General features: G+C 40.0%; 1 protein-coding gene across 1 annotated transcript in view; it reads left to right on the top strand.

The window, feature by feature from the left end:
- The window catches only part of SLC9A4 (solute carrier family 9 member A4), a 60,009-nt gene extending 36,151 nt beyond the window's left edge, over nucleotides 1-23,858 (top strand). Inside the window, exon 12 of the mRNA XM_080377292.1 lies at nucleotides 2,609-23,858. Within this exon, the coding sequence (XP_080233418.1) occupies nucleotides 2,609-2,910 (302 nt within the window). The 3' untranslated portion in view covers nucleotides 2,911-23,858. The remainder of the gene's footprint in view (nucleotides 1-2,608) is intronic.
- The last annotated feature ends 6 nt before the right edge of the window (nucleotides 23,859-23,864 follow it).

Raw genomic sequence — 23,864 nt, 5'->3', positions numbered from 1 at the left:
AGTCTCTCAGTTGGCTCATCCTGGTGTGTCTGACCCTGCTCATGGGGATAATCACCCCTATCATAGATCAGGGCAGGGACTTAGGCTTTTCCCACTGATGGGAGTACTGGGGTCTCCTCCACTTGCCCTTGTACCTCAGAGGTCTCCTTTCTGTTTGTGGAGATGAGCCTTTAATCACATAACCTAACAAAAAATCCTGGCAAAGTCTGTTCTTGAGCAGCTGATCTCTTCTCCCCTATTCCCAGCTTACTCCCTGTGAATATTTCTGTAGTAATACTGCTATTACTGGATAAAGTTATCAGGCATTCTCAGGTTATCATATGTACACAGTAAAATGCAGTGTCTCACTTAAGTAAGGAGACAGAGCTTAGGGAGGGAACAACACTGAATTGCCCAAGGAAACATCAGAACACTGTCACAGAAAACATGGAATTTAGGACACTTGAATGTTCATCATTGTAATCTGTAATCTCTCTGACTCCTTTCTGAGTTTATATGAACCTGAAAGGCATTTGAGTTCCTCAGAAAAATTCTTTTTAATTTCTGGCAAAATAAACTATAGCTATTTTAAATGTATTTGTAACCTTTGTATCAAAAATGTCAACAACAGTTTGTTTCCTGGAGGTTTAAAATTGTCGTCTGTCTGTCGTCCCCCCCCCCGTCCCCCCCGTCCCCCCCCCCCGCCCCTGTTTTACTGTGAAAGAGGTGAAACCAAGAGAGATCTGCGTAGGCAAAGAATCCCCTTGGGGCTGGGAACTCACACATGATGGCAGCAGAACAGAAACCCATAGGTTCTATTTAGAAGGGAAAATATAAGTTAGTCAAGGGGATATATATATATTTTTTATCATACAGCTGATTCGTTTCTGTTTGTTGGGATGTCATGGTGGGGGATATGTGTCTTCTGAAAGATTCAAATTGTTCTACACAGCAGCCTCAGACCTAAAAACATTTCAAACTCTTTCAAGGGACCAAGTCCTTCAATAGGAGACCAGCATATTATTTCAGCAGGCAGAAAGGTAAATTCTGAAGCAGTGAATGCAAGTACATTTTACTAATAGCTAGGCCTGTATTTGAGCCCTGCCTTGTGATCTATCTAAATAATTAGACTTCTTGATCCAGCTTCTGGCCCCAACTTAGGTCCATTGTGTAGCATTCACACCACTCTAGGTGTCCACAGCAGGAGGAAGCCGCCCTAAACTCCTCTCATAAACTGTTCTAGGTTGAGGTGAATTGCGCTTGGGAACTGAGAAGAAACATACTCCATATGTAGGAAATTAGAATTACAATCTCATAAAGGCACATATGCATTTACAGAGATAAATGCCATCTCGTCTTTCTATTTCTAGAACCCCTCCTGGAACATGCATTGTCCAGCGAGCTTTATCTAGCTCTTATATAAAGCATGTGGAGAAAGTTTCATAACTAAGAGGTCAGAAATGACCACAAATAGATCCTTAAATCACCTATCAGCTCTTTCTGCCACTCATTCAAATGAATTATTTCTTTGACAGTATGTATCATTCATACTTTGTAGCGGCAATGCTCCCAAAGGGCTAAGTAGAAGCCCTTCAAATCTGAGAAAACCTATTGTATTTTCTTGCTTATGGTGTGATATGCCCACGTGGCCTATGAGAAGCAGGTTCTGCTGTTAAAGAAATCTGTGTTCTTTTGATAGATGTAAGTGCTGGTGCACAGATTCTTACTTTGTGCCAACTGTGAAGTAAGCTTTACCTTAAAATAATGTAAGAGTTATTAGGCTGCAATTACTTGATAAATTTTGACTGACTACGCAATACACGTGTGCTTTAACTGCAGCAGAATATAGTCTTATTATTCATACACCTATGTGTTTGTCTCCAAAAACCTCCTAGCTTGTTATGGGCTGTTTCTTAAATTAACTAATTTGCTAGTGCATAGGCAGACTACGAGTGGCTTTAAGAAAAGTGAAAAAGTATATTCTGTAAACTCAACAGAATGAGAAATCCACTTATTAGCCTACTGCGGGCAAATTTTTATTGTGTACTTATGGCAAAGCAAGCTGGTAAGAGCAGGTCTGACACACCCAATGTAATCAAAGTGCCCTCGAGTCAAACTCCTGGTTTCAGGTGAAACTGTTTTCTTCCCAGTTGCTAATCACTGGTGAGTGGTAAACTAGATTTTCAATGGCACTGGAGTCTTCTCCTTCATCACATTTTTGTCTTCTGCTATGAGTTTCACAGTGCTTTTCAACCATGGTACTAGGTATACTTGTCAAATTCGTAGAAAACTGAAAACTACAGAAAAGAGCTTTCTTGTCCTGTGAAGGCATTGAGCAGCTCTGCGAGGCAGTTAAAGATAGCTGAATGTGCTTATTTGCTGCGGTTTCAGGGTAGAGGCAAGATCAATAAAATCTTTTAAACACCAGCTTCAGGATAAAAATAAAAATTTAGGGTTATTTTTAGTTCTTAACTGCTCTTTTATTCTATAGTAATTATTTAAAATGCTTTGGTTCCAGGGTTTAAAACCATAATGCTGTATTGTATTGAATACCCTTTAACTGTCCTTGCCAATACCATGGTGTTTCTCTTTTCCTCAAAATATGAATTTTTTGTCTATTTTTCTTCAGATCACCACAGAAGTGGCTCTGATGCTGCATTCCCAGGAATGTTCAGACCCCAGCCTCGACTACAGCCGCTTGAAGCAAAGCACCACCAGGAAGAGCTGATTCCAATGGCACACTTGGATAGACGAGCAGGCCCATCCAATCTGTCAAATCGAAGAGGAAATTCAATCAGCCAGCATCGTTTCACTAGAGCAGACAATCGAGCTCTAATGCCAAAGTCTCGATTTGCTGTGGCAGAAGTAGAGGAGTATGAGTCAGAAGAAGAGACAGAAACAATGGCACCAGCCAGGCCATTAGACATATGAGGAGCAGAGAAGAGCAATGTTTGTATCTCTAGGGCCCATTGTGAACAGCTTCAGAGAAAATAACAAAGCTTTTATACGAACCAAACCACAATTTTCCTTTTGGGACCACTGCATTTGTTCTCGTATCACTTTAAAGTGCTGTATCAAGGTACTTAGTGGCTCGGAGAAGACACACATTCTTGTATGTTTATATCAAGCTTTCTTTCCAACAAAACACTGCAGGAAAGAGGGGAACATGATCTTTGTAGAGGTTTGGACATAGATTTAAATTACAGTAGTTGGGCACATGCAATGCTATGGGCAGAAGCTGATATTGCCTTCCTCTGTTCTGTTCTATGGCCTGCACCCAGGAGAAAGAAACACCAAAGGACATGTTTGGGACTTGAGTGTCCAGACTGGTAACTGCAACTTGCCTACAGATTTTGACCTCAGAGTAGCTGAGATATTCCAGGAAACAGTTAAAAACCAAAAAGGCAATTTAGGACAACTAAATGTCAGTGAAGATGCCTAAACAAGTACTTAAGTCAAAAGGATTTTTAGTGGACATTTTCAGCACTTGGGAATCGCTTGGCATCTCGGGTTTTAGCTCTGCAAAAGTGCTTGAAGTCAGTTACTGTGGTGGCCCATTACTCCTGCTACTTCAACCAGTTTCAACATGCAGGTACTTATGACCCACCTACAGTTGCTTTGGATGAATAAAAGAGGCATCCTGGTATGTAGAAGTCCAGAGGACTCTTCATGCAGGGGTGCTGTCAGGATGCCTTCTATTTGCAAATGGGGGATGGCAAGAATGTACATAATATTCTTGTGGTTCAGCAAGTGGGAAGCTTCACTGTAGAGCATCTAACCTTCATTCATCACTCCACCTTGCCAGACGGTGCCCAGATCGGTAGACTAGTCTTCACACTGAAGCTGGACTGGCACTGCAGATAGGAAGCAAGAAACTAGGATAAAAGATAAAGGGAGCCTAACTTTGTAGCCTGATGGCTAGCCAGGAAAGAGAGGCCCTGTGTTTTGTACCCAGCTTTTTGTAGGATGTCTGCCTATATGTTATACAGAGATGCATTTGCTAAAAAAAGAAATAACCAGGGGGACATGCTTTGGAGCCAGTGACCTCCCGACCTTCCCACTGAGCTCGCTTCCAACTGGCTCTGTGCACCCATGCTCCAGTCTCAATGGTGTATCTCCCTAGTGGTAGGAGAAGAAAGTAGCTATGGTCTTGAGTCATTATGGATAAAGCCTAAAGCTCTAGACACCTAGTTCTTCTGGTGGAGCTCTTTTCTGCAAAATGGCAGCATCATTGCCACTGTCATCTGTCTTGAAACTACAGGTGAGCTGATTTTATCCAAAAGGATGACTGGAGTCCAAAAGCCCATTAGCGCACCCTTGCAGCTGCACTAAACTCAAATCTACAGCTGAGAAATGCACCAAGTTCAATCATGTTTTCTTCAAGTTTCCCTCTCTCTCCTCCACTCAGAGCTTGCTTATCTGCCCAACTAGAGGTCTGTAAATGCTACTGTAAGAGTTAGAGAGGTAAGAATTCAAGATAGCAGTGCCACCTTTATGTCTTTCTTTTTTATATTACTGTTAAGTGCTTGTATGTCCTAGTCCAGAGAAAGCTTTCAGGTGTGAGTTATGACTTCACATTTCTTACAACAGATTTCTGATTCAGGACAGGTAGCATCTAAACTAAAAAAAATCAAAAACACCACCAGAGGAAAAAAATAAAACCCCTTTCCTCCCATTTCTCATGTTTGCAGCTTCTGTGTTTAGCAGGTCATAATGAATCATCTGCACTGAAACTGTACAAAGCTTTATGAAACTTAAGTTCTGTTTGCATTTCCTCATTGTGCCAGAGAAATTTTACAGCTTCCTTTTATGAAAGCAGTGGCACGTTATTAAAAGAAGGTAGGATTTGGCTTTTGTACCAACACTGAATAAGAAATGCCATAGTTATGTACCTGAATATCAAACAAATAAACCCATCTTCACCAAAAGAGGAAGGGCTACATGTAGTTTTTAAACAAAAGCCTTGTGCCAGATCTCAATTCTATAGCAAGTTATATTGACATATCATAAGTCTCACTGAAAAAAATATTTTAAGAAAAAGAGTTAGCATACAAAATCAGGTCTTAAATTGCACAAATTGCCACCTGAAATTTAATTGAGGGCAAAATCATCACCTGCATGACATAGTCCTTAGGCCACAGAGCTGACATAGGTGTATGGAGTTGGGTGATGGAGGTGTGGGACCTGCTGCTGCATTGCAGAGTCGGAAGGGGGTGGGATCTCCAAAAATGGCTAGCGGAAGATGTGGACTGGAGGCAATTTTTGGGGACAACGACGAAGGGGAAAAGGAAATCTGAGAGGAGGGTGACGAAGGGGTAGTGTATCATCTTCAAAGGGAGACTCAGGAGAGAGATTAAACAGAGGAATTACTGAGAGCTGCACATTCAGCATTTCCTCTTTTAGAAGATTTAGTAAATGGGTTGTCTGGGGGACACTGGACAGATACAAACTGTGCGAAATCAGGAAGGTTAATGTGATGTCTAGAGTGGTATGGAAAGGGACTAGACATACATCATGAAAAAGAGGAGTCCATGCAGTTTGGTCAGGGTATGGTTGACAGACATGCTTAAAATTGACTCCCAAATTCTTTATTAAATATTATAAAAGTTGTGCAGCATTTATGTAATTACCCATTGTAGGTAGGGAGAAAAGCATTCAATTTCTAATGACCATTTATATCAGAACTAGAGAAAAATAATTCTTTCTAAAATACAAATAAATATACTGCATAACTGGAGTTGAATCTCCCTCTTTTGGTTCATTCCTAATCTTTCCACTGATGAAATCAGTGAGCCAGAACTTCAGAGTATAAAGCTATAGAGCATCTAGAATAGAGCTTTCCCAGCTTTTGTAGTCTGGCCTCCAAACTTGTAAATTCTATTTTTAGTTTTATTTCCTAGCAATTAGAAAATACTACTGGAAGAAAATTTCCTTCTGTGCCATTAATTGCTCTTAATGGTTTTGCTGGCCATCAGCCAAGAAGCAATGCTGCAGATGCTGTATGAAGTATGTTCTAATATATAAAGTTTCACTGTTTGTTTGTTTTCATGGGTATTTCATACTTACAGACAAAAGAGTTCTCCTTAAAGAAGCGCATTGCTTATGTTTTAAATAGCAGTAACTACAGCAATGTTTCACTATCTATAGGTGCTCTGAAGTGGTTTAGGGCATGAATTTAAATCCGCTGCTGGTGGATTTAAGTCTTGATGTGTGTGGGCATTCTTAAACTCCTTAACCTGGGTCACATCCAGGAAACTTGTGCTGATAATTTGCAAAGGGAAGTCAATTCAAGATTATTTTTTTTTTGACTGGTACAGTGCTATTTACCGGGGAATTTCAATTGTGCTCTCATTTAAGGTGAGCTGGCACAGGAAACTCATGCCCAGAAGGTTAAAGAATTATTTAAAATCCAGAGAGGAAATAAGAACTCAGGGATTTAAGACTATGTCCTTGGGGCAGGGGGATAGTGCAGGACAGGTGAGTTTCAGCAAGGAATAATGATGAATAACCTGTACTTTTCATAGCAGAGAAAATAGGAGATACATTTGAACAGAACTGGGTAACCAATGAGAAAAAAAAGACAAATAAGAACAGTCATAATAGAATATTTTAATAGTAAAAGCAGCAGTTATCAAACAGAATATTGCAGAAAAGGGGAGGCAGTTATCAAGGTCAATAGTACATTGTGAGCAACTGGCAATACTTTTGTATTTATTGTGTGGTGTGATTAACTGTTGGATCCTGTTGTGCTTGCTGTTACCCTTTAACTAATATGCCAGGCAAGTAGGAACGTGTAGTAAAAGGAAAATCTCTTCCTCAGAGAGGTTACCATAGAGCATGCGGCAACCAGGGGACCAGCAGCAATCAGGACACAATAGCAGCTAGTGCAGGGAGACTCCAAGCTGTGACCTCCAGAAATACCAGTTAACAGTGCACCGAAAGAAGGCACTGACTGGTCCTTCTCCCAGGGGAAATGGTGCCACTGGGAATGTCTGTGACTGTGTAGTGAGGGCTGCTGCTGCTGTCTGTACAACAGCTACAACACCTGGGGAAACAACATGCTGGCTACATGGTAATGCCAGCAAACATGACAGGGAAAGATGCTATGAAGGACCTAAAAGCAGTTTGTGTGTCACACTAGGGGAGAACATCAGTGAAGGAGTGTAGAAGCAGGTGGGATAATTCGCCTCATAGCATGGTTTGAAACTCAAGTGAGTGGAGCAGCCATGTGTCTATCAAAGCCAGAGAGAAGTTTTAACAGATGGAAAAGAGCAAGTGCCCTGGTGGGGGCTCTAGGTAAACTGATTTACCGCTGTTGTGTGTGGGCCAAGAAAGTAGGACAACTTAAAAGACAAAAGTAAGTTTGGATGTGTTTAGAGCAATTAAGGAAGGTTATATGAGATTCAGAAAAGTAGGTCAGAGTTTCAGGCTGGAGAGCCTGGTAGAGAGGAAGTAACCATGACCACATTCAGTGCGAGAAGGACGGCTTAATTTTTACAAGGGACATAGTCAGAGAAAGAGGACCAGTGATATGTGCAGGGGAAATCACTGAATTGCTATGGATAAAACCCATTACTTAAGTTAAGAAGATGAACATAATTGTGAAATTATTCTTATTTTCTTGCTGGTACGTTGGTTTTGAGAACTGATACTTTCAAGGTTTTTCCTGCAGTGATTAGACCCTGAAAACTCATATTTTATGGTCATGTATGAATGGAAACTACTATTTAAAAGCCTGTGGGAGACTCCAGAAAATATAACAAATATTTCCAAGCTTCCTTTCTTCATAGGTGCTTTTTCTAATTTTCTATTTATGTATAGGGATAAAACACAAACATTAAGAGTGGGAAAACAGATTACCTTATCTTCATATTTTGTTTGCTTTTTAGGTAGGACAATTACATTTATTGTTTTGTCAAACTCACTGTACTTAAGAACCTTAAAATTAGATGTGTAAGGTAACATGAGTAATATTCTGAACCAGTTAAGAGGACTGAAAATCTATTGTGGTAAGCTACCTAATTTATTTCCTTTTGAGAATCTGTCTCAATGTTAATCACAAGTGAAACTCCTTTTTCTTTCCTGCTTTGGTTTTATAGGTGTGAAATTTCAAAAGTTAATATTGGTTCTTGTTTACTTCTTGTCCACCCTTCGTCCTGGAAAAAAACTTAGTTTCTGTTACATTTCAATCATAGGAAATGAGACATGGACTGAAGAAAACTATGCCAAACTGATTTTCAGAGTTTCCTTTCTTTGGCTGGGCAGACTGCAGCCACACAAATAGTGAACAGCTGGTCAGGAGTAGACATCCAAACTGAACATCATCCTTGACTTTTTTCTACCCTTGTGGGAGCAAGCTGGGAAGAAAGAAGCATCTGTCAAGAACAGCCACAGTGAGCTGGGGGCACAGGTATTAGTCATCTGCAACATGCCTTTTACACATACAAACACAGGTCGAATCATTAGAGATCTGCTCCATGCTTTCCCTTCAGTAACTTATTCTGCTATGTGCAAAATTATCATAAAAGAGACTCAAATTTAAACTGCTTTTTTTTGCTGGTATGTATGTTGGCTGTTAATTTAGACTCATTAGTTGATACTGGTCTAACACCATTTGCTCCTTGTTCTGCCTTATTATCAGCAGTGATAAGGAGTGAAAATAGTGAGTAATGTGCAGATGTCAAAATAAAAAGGCTCTAATTTTTTAAAGGTACCTTGGAACAAAACCTATAGCTCTCTAGCTAGATTTATTCATGTCTTTATTGAGAAAACAATCTATAAATGAAAGCCAGATGCCCAAATATATTCAGTTTCAATATTGCATGGTGATGAACATTGGTAATACTCGCAGTGGTACACAGTGTCTTACAGGTGCTGTGTGAACACAAGGCACAGACAATTCAGAGAGAAGGCATCCTGAGAATTAGGCCAGTGTTAAAACCCCACGTGAAAAGTAGTGAAACTTGCACAAAGCAAATGAGCCTGTGTACACGTAACACAGGAACGCTGCCAGGAACTGAACATGAGACCCTGGTCCCTTGACCTCAAGTCTACCTTTGCTTCCCTTAGGCTTTCAGGTGACTGAAACCTACAGACAGGAACAAAAGAACAAGCTGAAACTGTTCATCCAGTTCTCACCACAAAAATGGAAAAATCCACACAGAAATCGCATCGTTTGTTCATTGCTTCAAGACAGGCATCAGGACCTTCTGTTTACAAACGCTCAGTGTCCTAAAACACATCATAAAATTTCGCCATATTTAAGATATATGTATAAAATATATGTAATGTAAAAAAGATGTCATTCATCACTCATTTTCCCCTGGAACATTCACTGTTGTTCCTTTCAAAAACCTACATATGTTCTGCATGTTTTGCATAGTTACAAAAACTTTGTAATATTGAAGGGGCTTGTAAGAAGTGAATAACTGTAGCAAATATACTTTTTCCTTGGAACCTGGAACAGAAACTCTTGGAAGTTGCTTCTCTTCCATTTTCTTTCCCCCCTTCAATAAATTAAGCTATTTCTGCATGTACACATAAAAAGGTTTTATATATATATATATATATAGTTATTTTTTTTAACAACATCTCACTGTGTACAACTCCTGTATCCTGTTTATTTCTAAAGAGCTCTCTGTCTGCAAGTGTATTTGGCTCAATCTGCTGTAATGGGTTTAGCAATAGCAAATTGCAAGGCTCACATTACTGCTGGCTCAAATGGACCCTTTGGCTTGAATTCCTCTTGATAAATATCCCAAAAATGTTCCCCATAATTTTCATAAGTATGCAAACACAGATTCAAATGAAAGTGATGACTGCTGACAAATTTGTGAATCAAGTCTTAGCAATTTGAAGGAGGTCTTTCAGGAGCTTTATTCTTATTGTTCCCTAATGCAAAAATGCCCGATACTGATTTACTACGCGCTGCAGAGCAGATATAACAGCTGGTGCCAAGACCAGATTTACAGGACTTGTTCCTAGGTAGTGCAAAGACAGATAAATGTAGCGAGAAAGTTCAAAATATCACTATAAACAAGTCTGCATGAATTAGGTTAAGTTCCAAAGCTCAAAATACCTCTATTATGATGATGATGATGATAATTATCATCATCATCACCATCAACATCATCATTACTTTATTATTAAAGTTAGTATTATTGTTATTGTTATTGTTATTAGTATTAGTATTAGTATTAGTATTTATTAGTGTTGTGGTGGGTTTTTTCCCCAGCCTCCCCCTAAGTGTAAATTTTCTTGTACCAGTCTCTAATGGATAAACTAATACTCTGCTATATGAGAGCATTAATTCTGCTTTATCTGCTGGAAAAGGTATGCTTTCACCAAAGAGAAAAAGAGCTGCAGTGACCTCTGTTGATGGAATTAAGCAATGTATTTAAAGAGCCCACAACGAAAAGTGACACATTCAAATCCTCTGCTAGGACTAAATTGGACCAAAAGCAAACTGTGCTAAGAGGGAGCTTTCAAGTTGCGTTTGAAAAAGACTATTTCACAACACCCACTGAAGTCAGAATCCTTATCAGGATACTTTCTTTTTAAAAACTATTTTTAGACATTTTGTTCCTTTTTTCGTGTGGAATTAAAACCTGTTGGCATGAAGACAGAGTACATAGCACACTAGAGGAGATGTGGTTTTTTGAAGTGCTATACTGCATTCCAGGGGTTTGTATCACCAAAAGAAAACACCATGCCTGTATGTATTACGTGATCTGAATTTAGTGACTAGTTGGGTGCCAGCCTGACACACGGTATTCTTTAAGTTTTGAGACAAAGAAGCTTTCCAGTTGGCGGGCTGCCTGTGGCAGAGAGAATTATCTAGGAACTGTCATGCCTTTATGACCAAGAATTTGGAACATGCCTTTATGGGCTAGTTCTGATCCAGGAAAATAATTAAACACGTAAATACCCACAAGGATCTGGACCTTAATGCTTAACTTCAAGGTTGGGAGTAGTCTCAGTAAAGCCAAACATTAAGGGTTGATCCTGTACAATTAAAGTTATTGAAATTAGTAAGAAAACTTCCATTAAGCACTAAGTAGCTTGTGGAAATGGAGGTATTGTGTCCTTATGCTTTTCAGACTTGTGCCTTTGCTGAGGACTAGTCAGTATTAAACAGAGGCATAAATGAGGGTCAGGGCTTTGTACTGTTAAAGTTATTTTATGTTTCCAGGCTGCCCAGTAAACAACTGGTACCCACACTGTTTGGCTTTTCTAGGAGCCACAGCAATACAGATTGGTATCTTTTTCCTTCTATGTCCAATGTTATGGCAGGTCTCACCATGATCACAAAGCTGGGAGTTTTCCTCATTCAGGTATTTTAATTTGTTGATGCCTCCACCAGAGCCTGAGAAGTTTTATTTTTAGTATACTTTGCAGAACTGCTGCTGTCCTTCTGATCCTAAAATACCCTTCTCACAAGAGACAAATGGATATTGGTAATGACACTTTACTGGTATCCACTATGGTATCCTTGCTCAGGCTTTCTAGAGAATAATTTCTGCAAGCATAAGGAGGGGGAAAAAAGACAAGTAAATTCTGTAATAAAAAGTATGAAAAGTTGTAAGCAAAGAAATATCTTATTATGATACAGATAAAATCAGAAAATGAAATAATGGATCAGTGCATGCACTAAGATATCATTAACCAGATATTAGAGGTGTACTTGCTCTGCCAGTCTAAGAACATAAAGACACACAAAATGGAAAGTATTAAAATCAATCCTGGTTTGCATATGTCATAGATACCGTAAATGTTATGGCATCTTATACACATTTCACAACAAAGCCAAATATTATAGCTACCTATTTGAGAACTTCATGCTGTCAAGCACGCAGAAAGTATTGATGCATCTTCCATATATATAATTAATGATCCTGGTGAAGATCTTCATTGATTTCTGGGAAATTATGCCTAGTTTTTTTCGCTCTGAATGAATCTGACTATTTTTTGTGGAGAGTGGTCAGGATGGGAAGTACAGCTGGGTGGTAGGTTAGATTAATGATCTATTTGTCTCAATATATTTAGCATCCTACAAAGACTTCTACATGGTACCCACTTACTAGTCTAAAGATAACCCAAGAAAAGTGTCTATTCTTGGGAGGGTTTATAAATTAAGTAAATTAATTCTATACTAGAATAGCACACAGAACCGCTCTATATAAAGAAGAATGATTTTCTGCCAAGCTTACCTTGTGATAGGACAATTATTATTTTTTAGGCTGCTTGACATAATTCTAAAATGAACACTTGTATTATTGTAGATACAGCTTTTACACTGGAGGCTGAAGCCACCCATGCTCTGGTATCTGTGCTAAAGCTGAGCCTCAGTTCCACGTGTATTAGCTTTGCTTCCTCAGGTATGGAAGCAGGTTGTGACACAAAATGAATCAAAATACCTTATTACCTTTTTTCTATTGTGCATTCTTATTACCCAGCATTCAAGCTTTATAATTTAGTTCTTTTCCAGTTTAATCTTACAGTGCATTTACGAACAAGTTCCTGAGTTGTTATTTATGTACAAGTCTTCAGAGGTCAGCTTTTTTGGCTTATCTTATAGAAGAGAAAGGAAAAAGTCAGCAGTCATCTTTTTTTACATCTGGAAAAGTATCTTTTTTCATACAATTATAACTGTTTGACAGGAATTTGCTCAAAGTTAAAGAATATCTTTGGATGGAGATTAAAAATGGAAAATTACATCTTCAGAGATGTACTTTTCTTCAAATTACTAGTATGTGAAAACTGTTTTGGAACTTTAATTGCTGCTACAGACTTACTACAAAATAAACTTTGCAATAAACCCTGGCTGATCCTTATCTATAACCAAAAATCTCCACACTGGCAAAAGTATAATACAGGGTGAAATCATATTTGGATTTGGATTTTTTTGCAACTGAGTTCAACAAGGCAGGATTTTTTCTTTCAAGCAGCCCCAAACTTCTCCTCCTCTGTGTATGTGGAGATTATCTGGATCCTGCAGTAATTGCTGGTTGGGTCAATTGCTTGATTTTTTACAGTGAGGAGACTTACATACTTTCTGGTTTTGGCCTCACACAGAAGCATTCAGGCATGAATTCTCAGGGTAAATCGGACAGTCCAAGCCCAGAGTTTGAGTGACCTCCTGAGTTAGAAGCCAACTTCTCAGTGCCAGCTCTGAACCCTAACAATTATGCCTGTTTCCAAAAACTGCATCTGAACCTGCCATTCTTTTGACCATGGTGATTTTGGCAATTTGCATCTCTGAGCTCATCCTGTTTTAACACGCTGCAGGTGGGACAAACCTGAGGCTCAATCCCAGGAGAGAAGGCTTCATCAAAAGCTCCCAGAGTAGCAACCACTGCAGAGCTGACAGGTAAAATCCCTTCTCACCACAGAATCACAGAATGGCTGACAAGAGACCTCTGGAGATCGTCTAGTCCAACCTTTCATCCATGGCTCCTTTCCCCTCTTGTGGGTAGTCACTTGGAGAAGACCTCAAAAGTGCACACAGCTACAAGGCTTTTAGCAATGATCAAACCTCATATCCCACCACAGTGAACAATGAGGGAGAAAGCACCTTGCTCAGCTTGGCCTGTGATTTTAATAGCAGCAGCAGGACAAGTGAGGTGTTGGAATCTACCACATCTGGCTTCAGCTGTCTGCACCAGTTTATCAGCCCGGGGCTCCTTCATGCTCAGCTGTAAGAGGCAGCATCTACAGGCAGTGACTGATGGACCTGTACTGGGAAGCAACAAGCAGGCCCTTGTGAAGTGCCTGCTGCTTTCCAGGAGCCCTACCAGGAGCTCAGGTGCCATTGCTAAAGGACAGATGAGCCACGCTGAAAAAAAAACCACCACAACTATATTTTACTGAGGAGTTGAAGGGATTTTAATAGATTTTGATCTTCCTATGAGCAGCTCCTGTGCGCATTTTATATGGTGCTAGGGCTGAGCTTGTGAGCAGTTGTTAAAAGCGTGCCGATACTTTTTACTGTAGTTTTGTACCCAGCAACATACTTGCATTAGCTCTAAAAAAGCAATTTCCAGAACCGGAACAGCTGTATCATCATCTGTACCATGAGCCCTGTGCCCATGTTCATCTAAGGCAGCCAGCCATTTTTCCCCAAGAACGTATCTGCCCACATGTGTATTGCCCTCAGCTGGACTGGGAATCCTGCTGCCAGAGCTGGACTACATGTACGGTCAAAATTTTGTTAGTTCCTCACTGCTGGAATTCATGCAGCTTCAAGTTTTAAGGCATTTGACTTCTACAATAGAAAACACAGGTCAGGCTGATTCCTCTGTCCTCTCTGAGGTTTTTCAGATAACTAGCTGCTCTGGTTTATTTCAAACACTGTGGGATCGTTTCTGCTGCCATTACAGGACTGGCACCAACAGGCTGGTCTAGCTGAGATGAGAACCAAACTGCTTATGTGACAAACTTACTTCACCACAACACAAGCAGAGGTTGATTGCATGGGACAGATATGCAGCCTCTGTTCCTCTCCTCAGAGCAAGCATTATTATTTTCCTGGCATTTTCCAAAGTGTCTGCAAATGGAAAATGGGATTTACTTATCTCTGTATCAAGAGATGATAACCCCTTACCCAATCCTGCTAGAAATTTTGCTAATTCTGATTTTTGACAGTATGTTCCTTCCTTAAGAGATGTAGATGGTGTGTCACACAGGAGAAACTAAAAAAAAAAATACCAGTAGTTAATGGCTTATACATAATTGCTTCACCCTTTTTTTCCATGATGTAATGTTCCAAGAAAGACAGTTGCACAAGAAAGCAGTCAGAGAGAGGCTAAAATATAAGTAAATTGATACAATTTTCTCAATGAAGTAATGCTATCTTGACATGGCTTCTGTGACTAGATTTCTTTGTTGTAGGCATTAGAAGGCACTTTACCATTCCTCCACACTTTCCTGCTATGCTTATTAAAATGGTTTTCATGGGGTTTTTTTGGTTTGTTTGTTCTTTTATTCCCTGTGCAGCCTTTTCTCTGATTAAAAAGTATGCTCACATTGTGATCCCCATATGTATTTGTGGAATCAAATCCTACTGCTTTTTTTTATAACTTGTAAATGCTTGGGATTTATGCCTAGCTGAAATGATTTAAAAATACAGGAGCAGATTCCAGTTGCAATAGCTGCATTCATGAAGAAAGTGAGAAATTATTTAATATGTAGGACTGTTGATCAGAGCTAATTACATGGAGATATATAAGATATATGTAAAATTATACTTATATATTTGCATGTGTAAATGTATAGATATAAAATATATATATACACACACACACACATGTAAAAGGTTGGCTGTTAGACCATGCAGGAGCAGCAAAATTGTTCTTTACTGAACTCTTAGTATGCCAGTATAATCAAACCCAGAATACAGGTAGATACAGACGGTATGGAAGTCAAGTGATACTGATGATCACCAAAGGACTGTGGCCACTGAAAGGGTTCATCAGATCTTTCCAGCGGTATAAGTTGTGTGTGTCTTGCATTTAAGAATTTTATCAAATGCTGTTAAAATTAACTGAAGTCATTTCACTGAGACAAAGAAAATTTGCCATCTTCCTTATGATGCCAATGTGTCTAGCTTGTTTCTATAACAGCCAGCGACTATTAGTTTGTTAATAAAAAGTTTCGACTCATTTGGAAGCTTCCCAATGAAGTGTCCACATTTTCCATTCCTGAAAGCTCCTGTATCCATCTTTCCAACTTAAAATGGCATTAAAATTCTTTAAAAAGTTTTATATTAGTAATTTGCCCTATTACCTTTCGGTTTTTTATTTGGAAAACTCTGTTAATGAAAATATTGTTCATTTTCTTTACACTCTTTTGGACAGTTAAATGAGGCATGGGGTTCAGCCATATCATCACTGAGATCAAGAGAAAGCTCTTTCTATAAAACAAAGGATTTTGATGCTTGGCTGCTGCTCGCTCTAACCACTGCACCACTGAGTATTTTAGACTGAGGCTCTGTTAACTCCCCACACTGATGCTATTCCACTTAGGAAGCGCTAAAATTTGGGCTGCAGGTTAAAGGCAGGGGGGTTCATATGCAGCTGAATGCCCTACTCTTTATTTCCAGACCGGAGAGGCAGAGTTTAAGAGCCATAGTCCTTTTGACTCTATGTTTATGGTCCCTACAGGGAACTTCAAACCAAAGGCTTTCTTTTAACTCTCACAGGCTCACTGACTGTATTTTCTCAAACACGCTTTATCTTTATGCAGCAATGGGACGTCTGGACTTTCCCATGATATTTCTTCTTGAATGAATGAATGATTTTCATTAATTTCTCACCTGATTGTTCTGTGCTAACTTTCCCAAGGACAGAATTACGTGAAGAGGTGAGGAAGGTTTATTTTTACACATGACTTTGGAACAACAATGAACTTGACTAATTTTTATTGAAAACAAGCCATATGTAACATTCTGTGTAAAATTTAAAGCTAAACTTCCACCAAGTCAAGTGGAAAACTTAGGTTCACACTGGCTGTCTACTGGTCATAAAGCCAAGCAACTGAGATCAACAGTTAAAAGATTCTGCAAGCGTTTATTAACCTTCTGCAGTGAAAATAGGGTGACGTAAGAGGTGCAAGCAATGGCCAATTATTTTCAGTGAGTAGGCTGGATAAAGAGAAATGAGAAATAAGGGAAACTGGGAAGAGATAAGCAAAACATAAACTAAAGCCACTGAAAAGAAGTGAGAATTCATCAACTTCTGACATACAACGTGTATTTCTGAATCTTAACAGAAAGTTATACATAGCATATAGAAAACGCCACCTACTTTAGGTTTATTCTTTTTCTGCATAACATCTGCTCACTATTTAACCCCTGCATACACAGTATTAGCATACAGGCGGTTAATTCTTTGGCTGACCACTGCAGCAATTCACAAACTACCTTGCAACTCAAACTGCAAAACGCCATCTTTTTATTAGGGCTGCTTCTGCTTCAGCTGTCAGGACCGCTTCCCTGCCTTCAGTGGGGTATGTCTAGCTTCACCCAAGACAGAGAGTCAGTTTTGAGGATTGTGGAGGATCTAAGGTAGTTTTTTATGCCCTTGTTAAAGGATGGTTCCTCTTGGCTCAGTGATGACCAGTACTGGTCAGCTCTGACTGAGCAAGCACAGGGTGCGTGTATTCATATTTTACAGGTGAGTTCTTGGTGTAAAGGCGGGAGACAAGACAGTGTCAGAAACAAAGGGGCAAGTGAGGAAGGGGCCATAGGGTGACGAGTTCCCTATAGTACCCACATATGCATAGCAACTCCAGCTTCTGGTTATAAACTGACCTGCATCACTGACTACAGGATGATGTTCTGTAGGGCACCTAAGTAAGCATTTCTAGACTCCTCCTGAAGATCTGATTCCTCTTAGAAAAGCCCTTATCAAGGGCCTAAATCTAACCTGCTGTGCCTGTACAAACCAGCTCGCTGGTGAAGGGGCAAGCAGACTTCAGGCTGTGCTCATGAGCTGAGTGCAAGTACAGAGAAGAAAGCTCCTGGACCAGAGGAACTGGTCATGGTAGGAGAGAATAAGATAGCAGTTTATTTGATTCAAGATAGAGCAAGTCTCAGTGCATTTTTTGCTTGCTTCAAAACAGCTTGAAAAAAATTGTAACTGAAACTTGATTTTGGGAAAAAACAACAACCCCTCAGCATTTTTGAAAGCAACATTTATTCAACACGTTAGTGCCATTAATCTACTGTCAAAGAGTGAGTAGGAAATATAACTTATCAGAAGACCTCCCAGGACTCTAGGACTGGGTTAGCCTTTACCTTGCTGCTTACAAACAGAGGTTATGCCAGAGTTGTTAATACAGACTATAGAACTAAAGGAATCACTCCAGTCACCAGCTCCAACATTTGAACTCATGGGAAATTATTCAAAAATATGTTTATAAACCTATCAAACTCTGCTTTCAAAAGAAAATTCTCATTGTTGTTCATGATGGCATTGTAAGGCTGAAACTGGAGGCATTCTTTTAGTCATTAACTTTTTTTCCCACAAAAGTTAAACATTTAAATCAGTATTTCTGTATTCATGGCAATGACAGGTGCCAGGCTGGAGAACAGTGGCTACTTTTGACAGCCAGTGTGGGGACACAGCCTCAGAAATCATTCAATGACTAAGTGTCCTGGTGCAGAATGAGCTAAAGAGAGAATTTACAGTTTAAACATTAAACATGTTGCTTAGCGATTAAACAATTAAATTGTTCTAATCCTTCAGAGATGGAGACCGGTCTGTCATCTCTGGTTCTGGTTTCCAGCAAATGTGCCCAACAATGTCATTTTCTAGCGATACCCAGATCACCTAGAACACAAGTAGTGAAAGAAAGGAAAAAAGCACAACCCCTCTCTGGGCAGCTCCTCTCGATCTTGCCTGGTTTATGAACAGAAGTGCAGTTTACTTTCAAGTAATTGCAAAAATTAACACCGTGGGTTATTAGCCTTCCTGGGTTGCAAATGTCCCTCTGGAGCTAGAAACATCACTTAGCCCTCCTGCAGGAGCTGACGGCAGGTCCCTTTTCTGTTCTTCAGGATGATATTTAATGCTGATGCCCTGCAGCACTGCAAAGGCCTCTCTGTTACTTGGTATAAGGCACAAAATGCTCTCTCAGAGCTTCCTGGCTGAACCTGCTACAGATGCTTACTCACGGAGAGAAGTGCCTGTCTGCATATCAGCCAGCTGGGGAAGGCCTTAGGAGAAGTCTTCGGGAGAGTGTTCACACAGGTGCAATTACTCTGATACCCAGATTAGCTCTGGCTCTGGGGAGGCCGTTGCCCATAATCTGCAGAAGCAACAACACGTTGCTCCCTCAGGGCTTCATGCTGGAATAACTGCAACGAGTGCTGCCGGGTGGAAGCTTCTGCTTGCAGCCTCAGGAGACCCCGACAAAGCAGAGCTGATCGCTGCGTTCAGTGCCGGCTCCGCTCTGCGCCACAAACTCAGGCTCAGCTTTGCTGCTGCGTTCTCCATGGGGCTGCTTTTGAAGATTAAAAATATAGCTATGCTCCTTCCTTTGTGCTCTGCACCTGTAGCCACGCGGCCTGCTGCTTCTGCCACTCCTCACATTCTGGAGAACTAGGTGGCTGCCGGTACCTGTGCCCTTTCCTCAACCCTTTCCAATTAAAAAAAACGAGCTGCACAGACCCAACAGTTCCCATCGTAAGGGCCCTAAGGGAGCGTAGCAAAGTTCAGACCTGCGCAACTAAATTGCTGCCATTAAAGTGCCCATATGAGGAAGGTATAATGCCTCTGGTGGACTTGGTTTATGGGGGTGGTTGCTAAGCAGCCCTGGAAAAGGCTGTGGAAAAACATGTCCTCAATGGACTATTGATTTCATATAATAAATCACTCGATAGCTAAGATATTCTTTCACTAATTAATGGATTTAGAGACAGTTACACTGTCAAGGCCCTGATGACATGGCACTCAAAAAGAGTCTAACCCCTAATGGAAGAGAGACTTTAAGAATGTTTGTCAACATAATGCATGTAGGTAAGCCACCAGCTCACCTCCCAGAGAAAATAACTCTCAGTCAAGCACGTTTGCATTTTATAATCCTTAAATCTCCACTGAAGCTGTTTCTAAATAAGTAAAAAAGATCTATGTCACCTCTTTGGTGCCTGTTACATAGTTTTTCCCTGTGCTACTGTGATTCCCATGCAGCTGCAGATGTCAAGAAGAACCACCTTTTTACTGGAGGTAACCTGAAAACTTCCTTCTTTGTTCTAACAGAAATACTAGAATTTTTGACAAATGTATTTCACTAACACACTGATGTATTTCAGCAAGACGGTCCCTGGTTAAGTCTCCTGTATTATACTTTTGAGGAAAATTGGAAAAAACTTTGTCTGTTTTAGAGAAGTGGCTAAGAAGAAAGGTGAAATTTATACTTTTTTTTAAAACCAGGAACACAGATTTTACAATACTGCTAGCTGGACTGTGTCAGGGAAAATTTAAGTATGCAACCTAAAAGCTCCTTTGCACAGTTAACTTCCATCAAAATAAAATATCAGCAGCAGAAGACATCTTTTTTTTTTATCTGCTTAAAATGTCTGTCAATCTAAAACAGCAATGAAAATTATAGAAAAATATTAATAAATATGTATTTATAAATATTAATGATTTTCCCCAAACAATTTTTATTTTTTTGATGATATTTACTGGAGAACACCTGTAACATTGCTTGTAGGAGATCTAGTTATTGAAATAGTCACAGTACATTTTCCAGAAATGTTACTGTGATATGAAAGTCTTGATATAAAAGAGGTCAGAAAATTAAGTATGAAAATATGACCTCATGTGTTTTTTTGAATCTCTAAAAATGAATGATGAAAATTTGAACTCATTTGTTCAAATCAGCATATTTTATTTTCATTGTGAAAGCAGATAAAGATAGGTCTGTGCCTACTATATAGATAAAGCTGGAGTAATAACAGTTGACATACAACCCGGTAAGTTAAAGCCACGCCTACAACAAAAAGTCCCAATGCCCACTATAGCAAAAATAAAACCAAACTGTCATAACACCTGTACAAACCACCTGAGCTATTGCAAACCTGCATGGTGTAACTGCCAATACCTCTCTTTCCTAAACAGCACTCTGTGGGTAGCCTGAGCAGTTCCTTGCTCTGGTAGTAATTTCCAGTAGTAACCAATAAATGGATTAAAAGATAAACAAACTGAATTATATGAGTTACCATCTTGATGTATAAAATAGCATGCACTTTGTCACGTGAAGTGCTGTTAGCACTGTATCTGGTAAAACAGACAATGCCTGCGAGCAGAATTAAAGAGATGAAAGTACACCGGGGTGCAGATGGCACGGCACAGCACGGGCAGTGAGGCATTGGTGCGGGCAAGGTGGGAAGTCCTCTATGGATCAGTTGCAATCAGGCAAGTGCAGCGTACGTGCTTTCTGTTTGTGCTATCACTGAAATGGTGCGGAGTGACCCGCCAGAAAATTGTTCTGAAGTGGGAGCAGATGCATTGAGCTGTCAGGGGCAAAGCCATGACGAGACACTGTGGCGCCAGGGACACACCTTCACGTCTCCTCTGTTGCTTTCCCTGGCTGAGGGACCCCTCTCCCTCCCCTTCCTGGGCGGCTTTGAGGCTCAGGAATATTTTTCTCTGTGTGGCGATGTCCCAAGTCATGGCTTCTTGTGCGGGTACCAGCAGGGCTGGGCACGGTGCGAAGGGTGATGGAGAGGAGTGAACCTGTTGCTGCTGTCTCATGACACCTGGGTGAAGGAGAGAGAATATGATACCCCACACTGCTGTCTCAGGCAAATTTCTGCCTGGATTTAAAGACATTCCACCAATGGTGAAACACTTCAGCATCTGTGGGACCAGCTGCACAGTGCTGGTGGCAATTAAAAGCAATGCCGCAAATACTGGGAAAAAGTCCACAAGACCTTCAGCACCTTAGGCTGTACTGGCCTTCACTGCATCTATTTCAGCAAGCTCCAGAGTCAAATACGGTCCACTTCCCAACTGTCATCCAATCCTGTGAAGGCAGTTCCTATCCAAATGTTGGATATTCTCATCTATATAATCCATCCATAAAATGGATTATTTTGGTGTAACAATAGATAGTATCAACTCCGGCAATTAATCTCAACTCCAGTTTTCTTTGCTCTCCAAGTTTTTTTTTGATTCTGTGTCAATGTATTATTACCCTTTTTATTACTGGCATGTAAGTCACCAACCTCAGGATTAATGATGCCTTTCCTTTTTCTTTTTTTTTTTTTTTTTTTCTTCCCATTTACCAACTTCTCATCTTCATAACGTTATAACAAAAGAAAGTTAGTCTAGTACCCAGAACCAGAGCAGTGTCAGAGCTAGATGGATTTCTGTTGCATGTGCCCTTTTATTTTTGGAGAGGAGGAAAGTAAAAGGACAAATAATGGCCAATATGTGGATGGTGCCCCGAGGAAGGGGTCTACATTCCTGTGTCTGCCATGACCTAGGTGCCAAAACATCACTCTGTCTCTGCCAGTATGCAGAAGTCAGGCTTTTTCATCCCTCTGCTGCCTGTAATGAAAAGGGCAGTAATGAAGAACTTTTTCCGTGAGAAGGGACTTTCCTCCACATTTGTACGCTTTAGCACTTTCTCACCCAAAGTCTTCACCTCTTGTGGCAAACTGAAGATCCTCAGCCAGTTGTTCATGATTTTCAAATGCTGGTCTGGCAGCTTCTGTACCTTCAGGGCTCTCGGACGGTGGTCCACCTCCCTGGTCTACAGTGTATTTCTGCTCTGACTATGGAATGGGGACATGAACCCTAGCACAGAGGGGGATTATGAGGTGATATTAGAGAAAAGGGTAGAGGGGACAGTGTATAAATAACAATACTTCCAATAGCCTTGGCCAGCTTGCTCTTGCCAGTGCTTTTCCACTGACATTATTGAAGATAATTCTCAGCCCCGTGCAATATCCTGCAGGCAGATAACTAGAAAGGATCTGTAACACTGCTCTTAGGAGAGCAGGTATTGAGACTTACATAACTGTATTTTCAGAAAGGCTTTCTTCATCTGCAGGAAAGGTTGTAAAATGAGATGTGCAAGTACAGATCTTACGATTGTAGACAGAATTACATTTATGGTTTACAGTATGATTTGCACATGGGAGATAATATTATCTCCTTCACCTGAGGGTTAGGTTTCTCTTTTTATGGATGGTCTTCCAACAGGGACCAGGAGATTCAGGAATGAAAGGGCATTTTCTTTTTGTATTTTTTTCCCCATTTAAAAGAAATGTCCTCAGAACTGGCAATATTTATCTGTTTCTTTTACTTCAGAGAATCTAATATAACAAGTAAAAGGACCTGTGAAGATACCACATGCAGCTAGAGGGTTAGATGGTGTATACACTGGTTCTATATTCAAAGGTGTTTTCCTGGCTGACTTGTAGATAAAATAAAAGAAAAACCTTTTATTAGTGTTGTGTTTTTAAATCTGTCATAAAAAACAGGCTTAGTGCCCTGTCTTCAGGTTCTGGGGGTAACTGACAGCTACAGATATTCAGCTAATTGAGCCTGAGCCCTAGCCTAGAGAAACAGTAGCCACCGGTTACTTTTTGCCATTGGGGACAAAAGGAGAGCTCTTACCTCTTGCTTCAGTTTCATTTGAAGTACAGACAGATACGCTTTGCTCTTAGAGGCACGCAGAACGGTGTGCTACAAAGATTTTACGAGTTTGAGCTTTGGAATACTGTCTTTCTCATATGGGGTGAAGTCATGAGTAAATCATGGGTGAGGTTCCATTCTTTCAGGAAATACAGAAAGCTGGTGCTCAGCAGTATCTGGTGGAATCATATCCCATTGCCTTCAGGAACAGGGTTTTGCCAGTCACACGTTCAATACTGGCAACACACACTCACACACATATAAATATATTATTAGTTATATATTTATATACACATATATCAAATGGTATGTATGAATGCTCATGTATGTTTATACAGTGTGTTCATTTAACTCTCTGAATTACCAGAATGTACATTTCTCAGCTAACAGGAACAGGATTGTGCCTATCATGTTTTTGATGGAGGGCAACACACAGATGATCTGTATTCATGTCCTATATATTGAATACATGATATAGTATACTTATATAGCATATATTATACGGTATGCATTATATGGCATGTATATACATATATACGAACCTACATACATGTATGTAAACAGAATGTGTTCTTGTAACTCTATAAACTGGCAGCATTTAACTCCTAATTAGTGGGAACAGAATGTTGGTTTCACATATTTGGCAGAAGCACCTTTCCTGTAATTGGTAATGGCAACATATATATCTGTACATATACATATACATACACATGTGAAAATTACTTTATTAAAATATAT

This window comes from Falco punctatus, assembly GCF_963210335.1.
Source record: "Falco punctatus genome assembly, chromosome: 2".
Classification (NCBI taxonomy): Eukaryota; Metazoa; Chordata; class Aves; order Falconiformes; family Falconidae; genus Falco; species Falco punctatus.
Note: the sequence above shows the minus strand (reverse complement) of the source record. Positions and strands in the feature narration are given on the sequence as shown.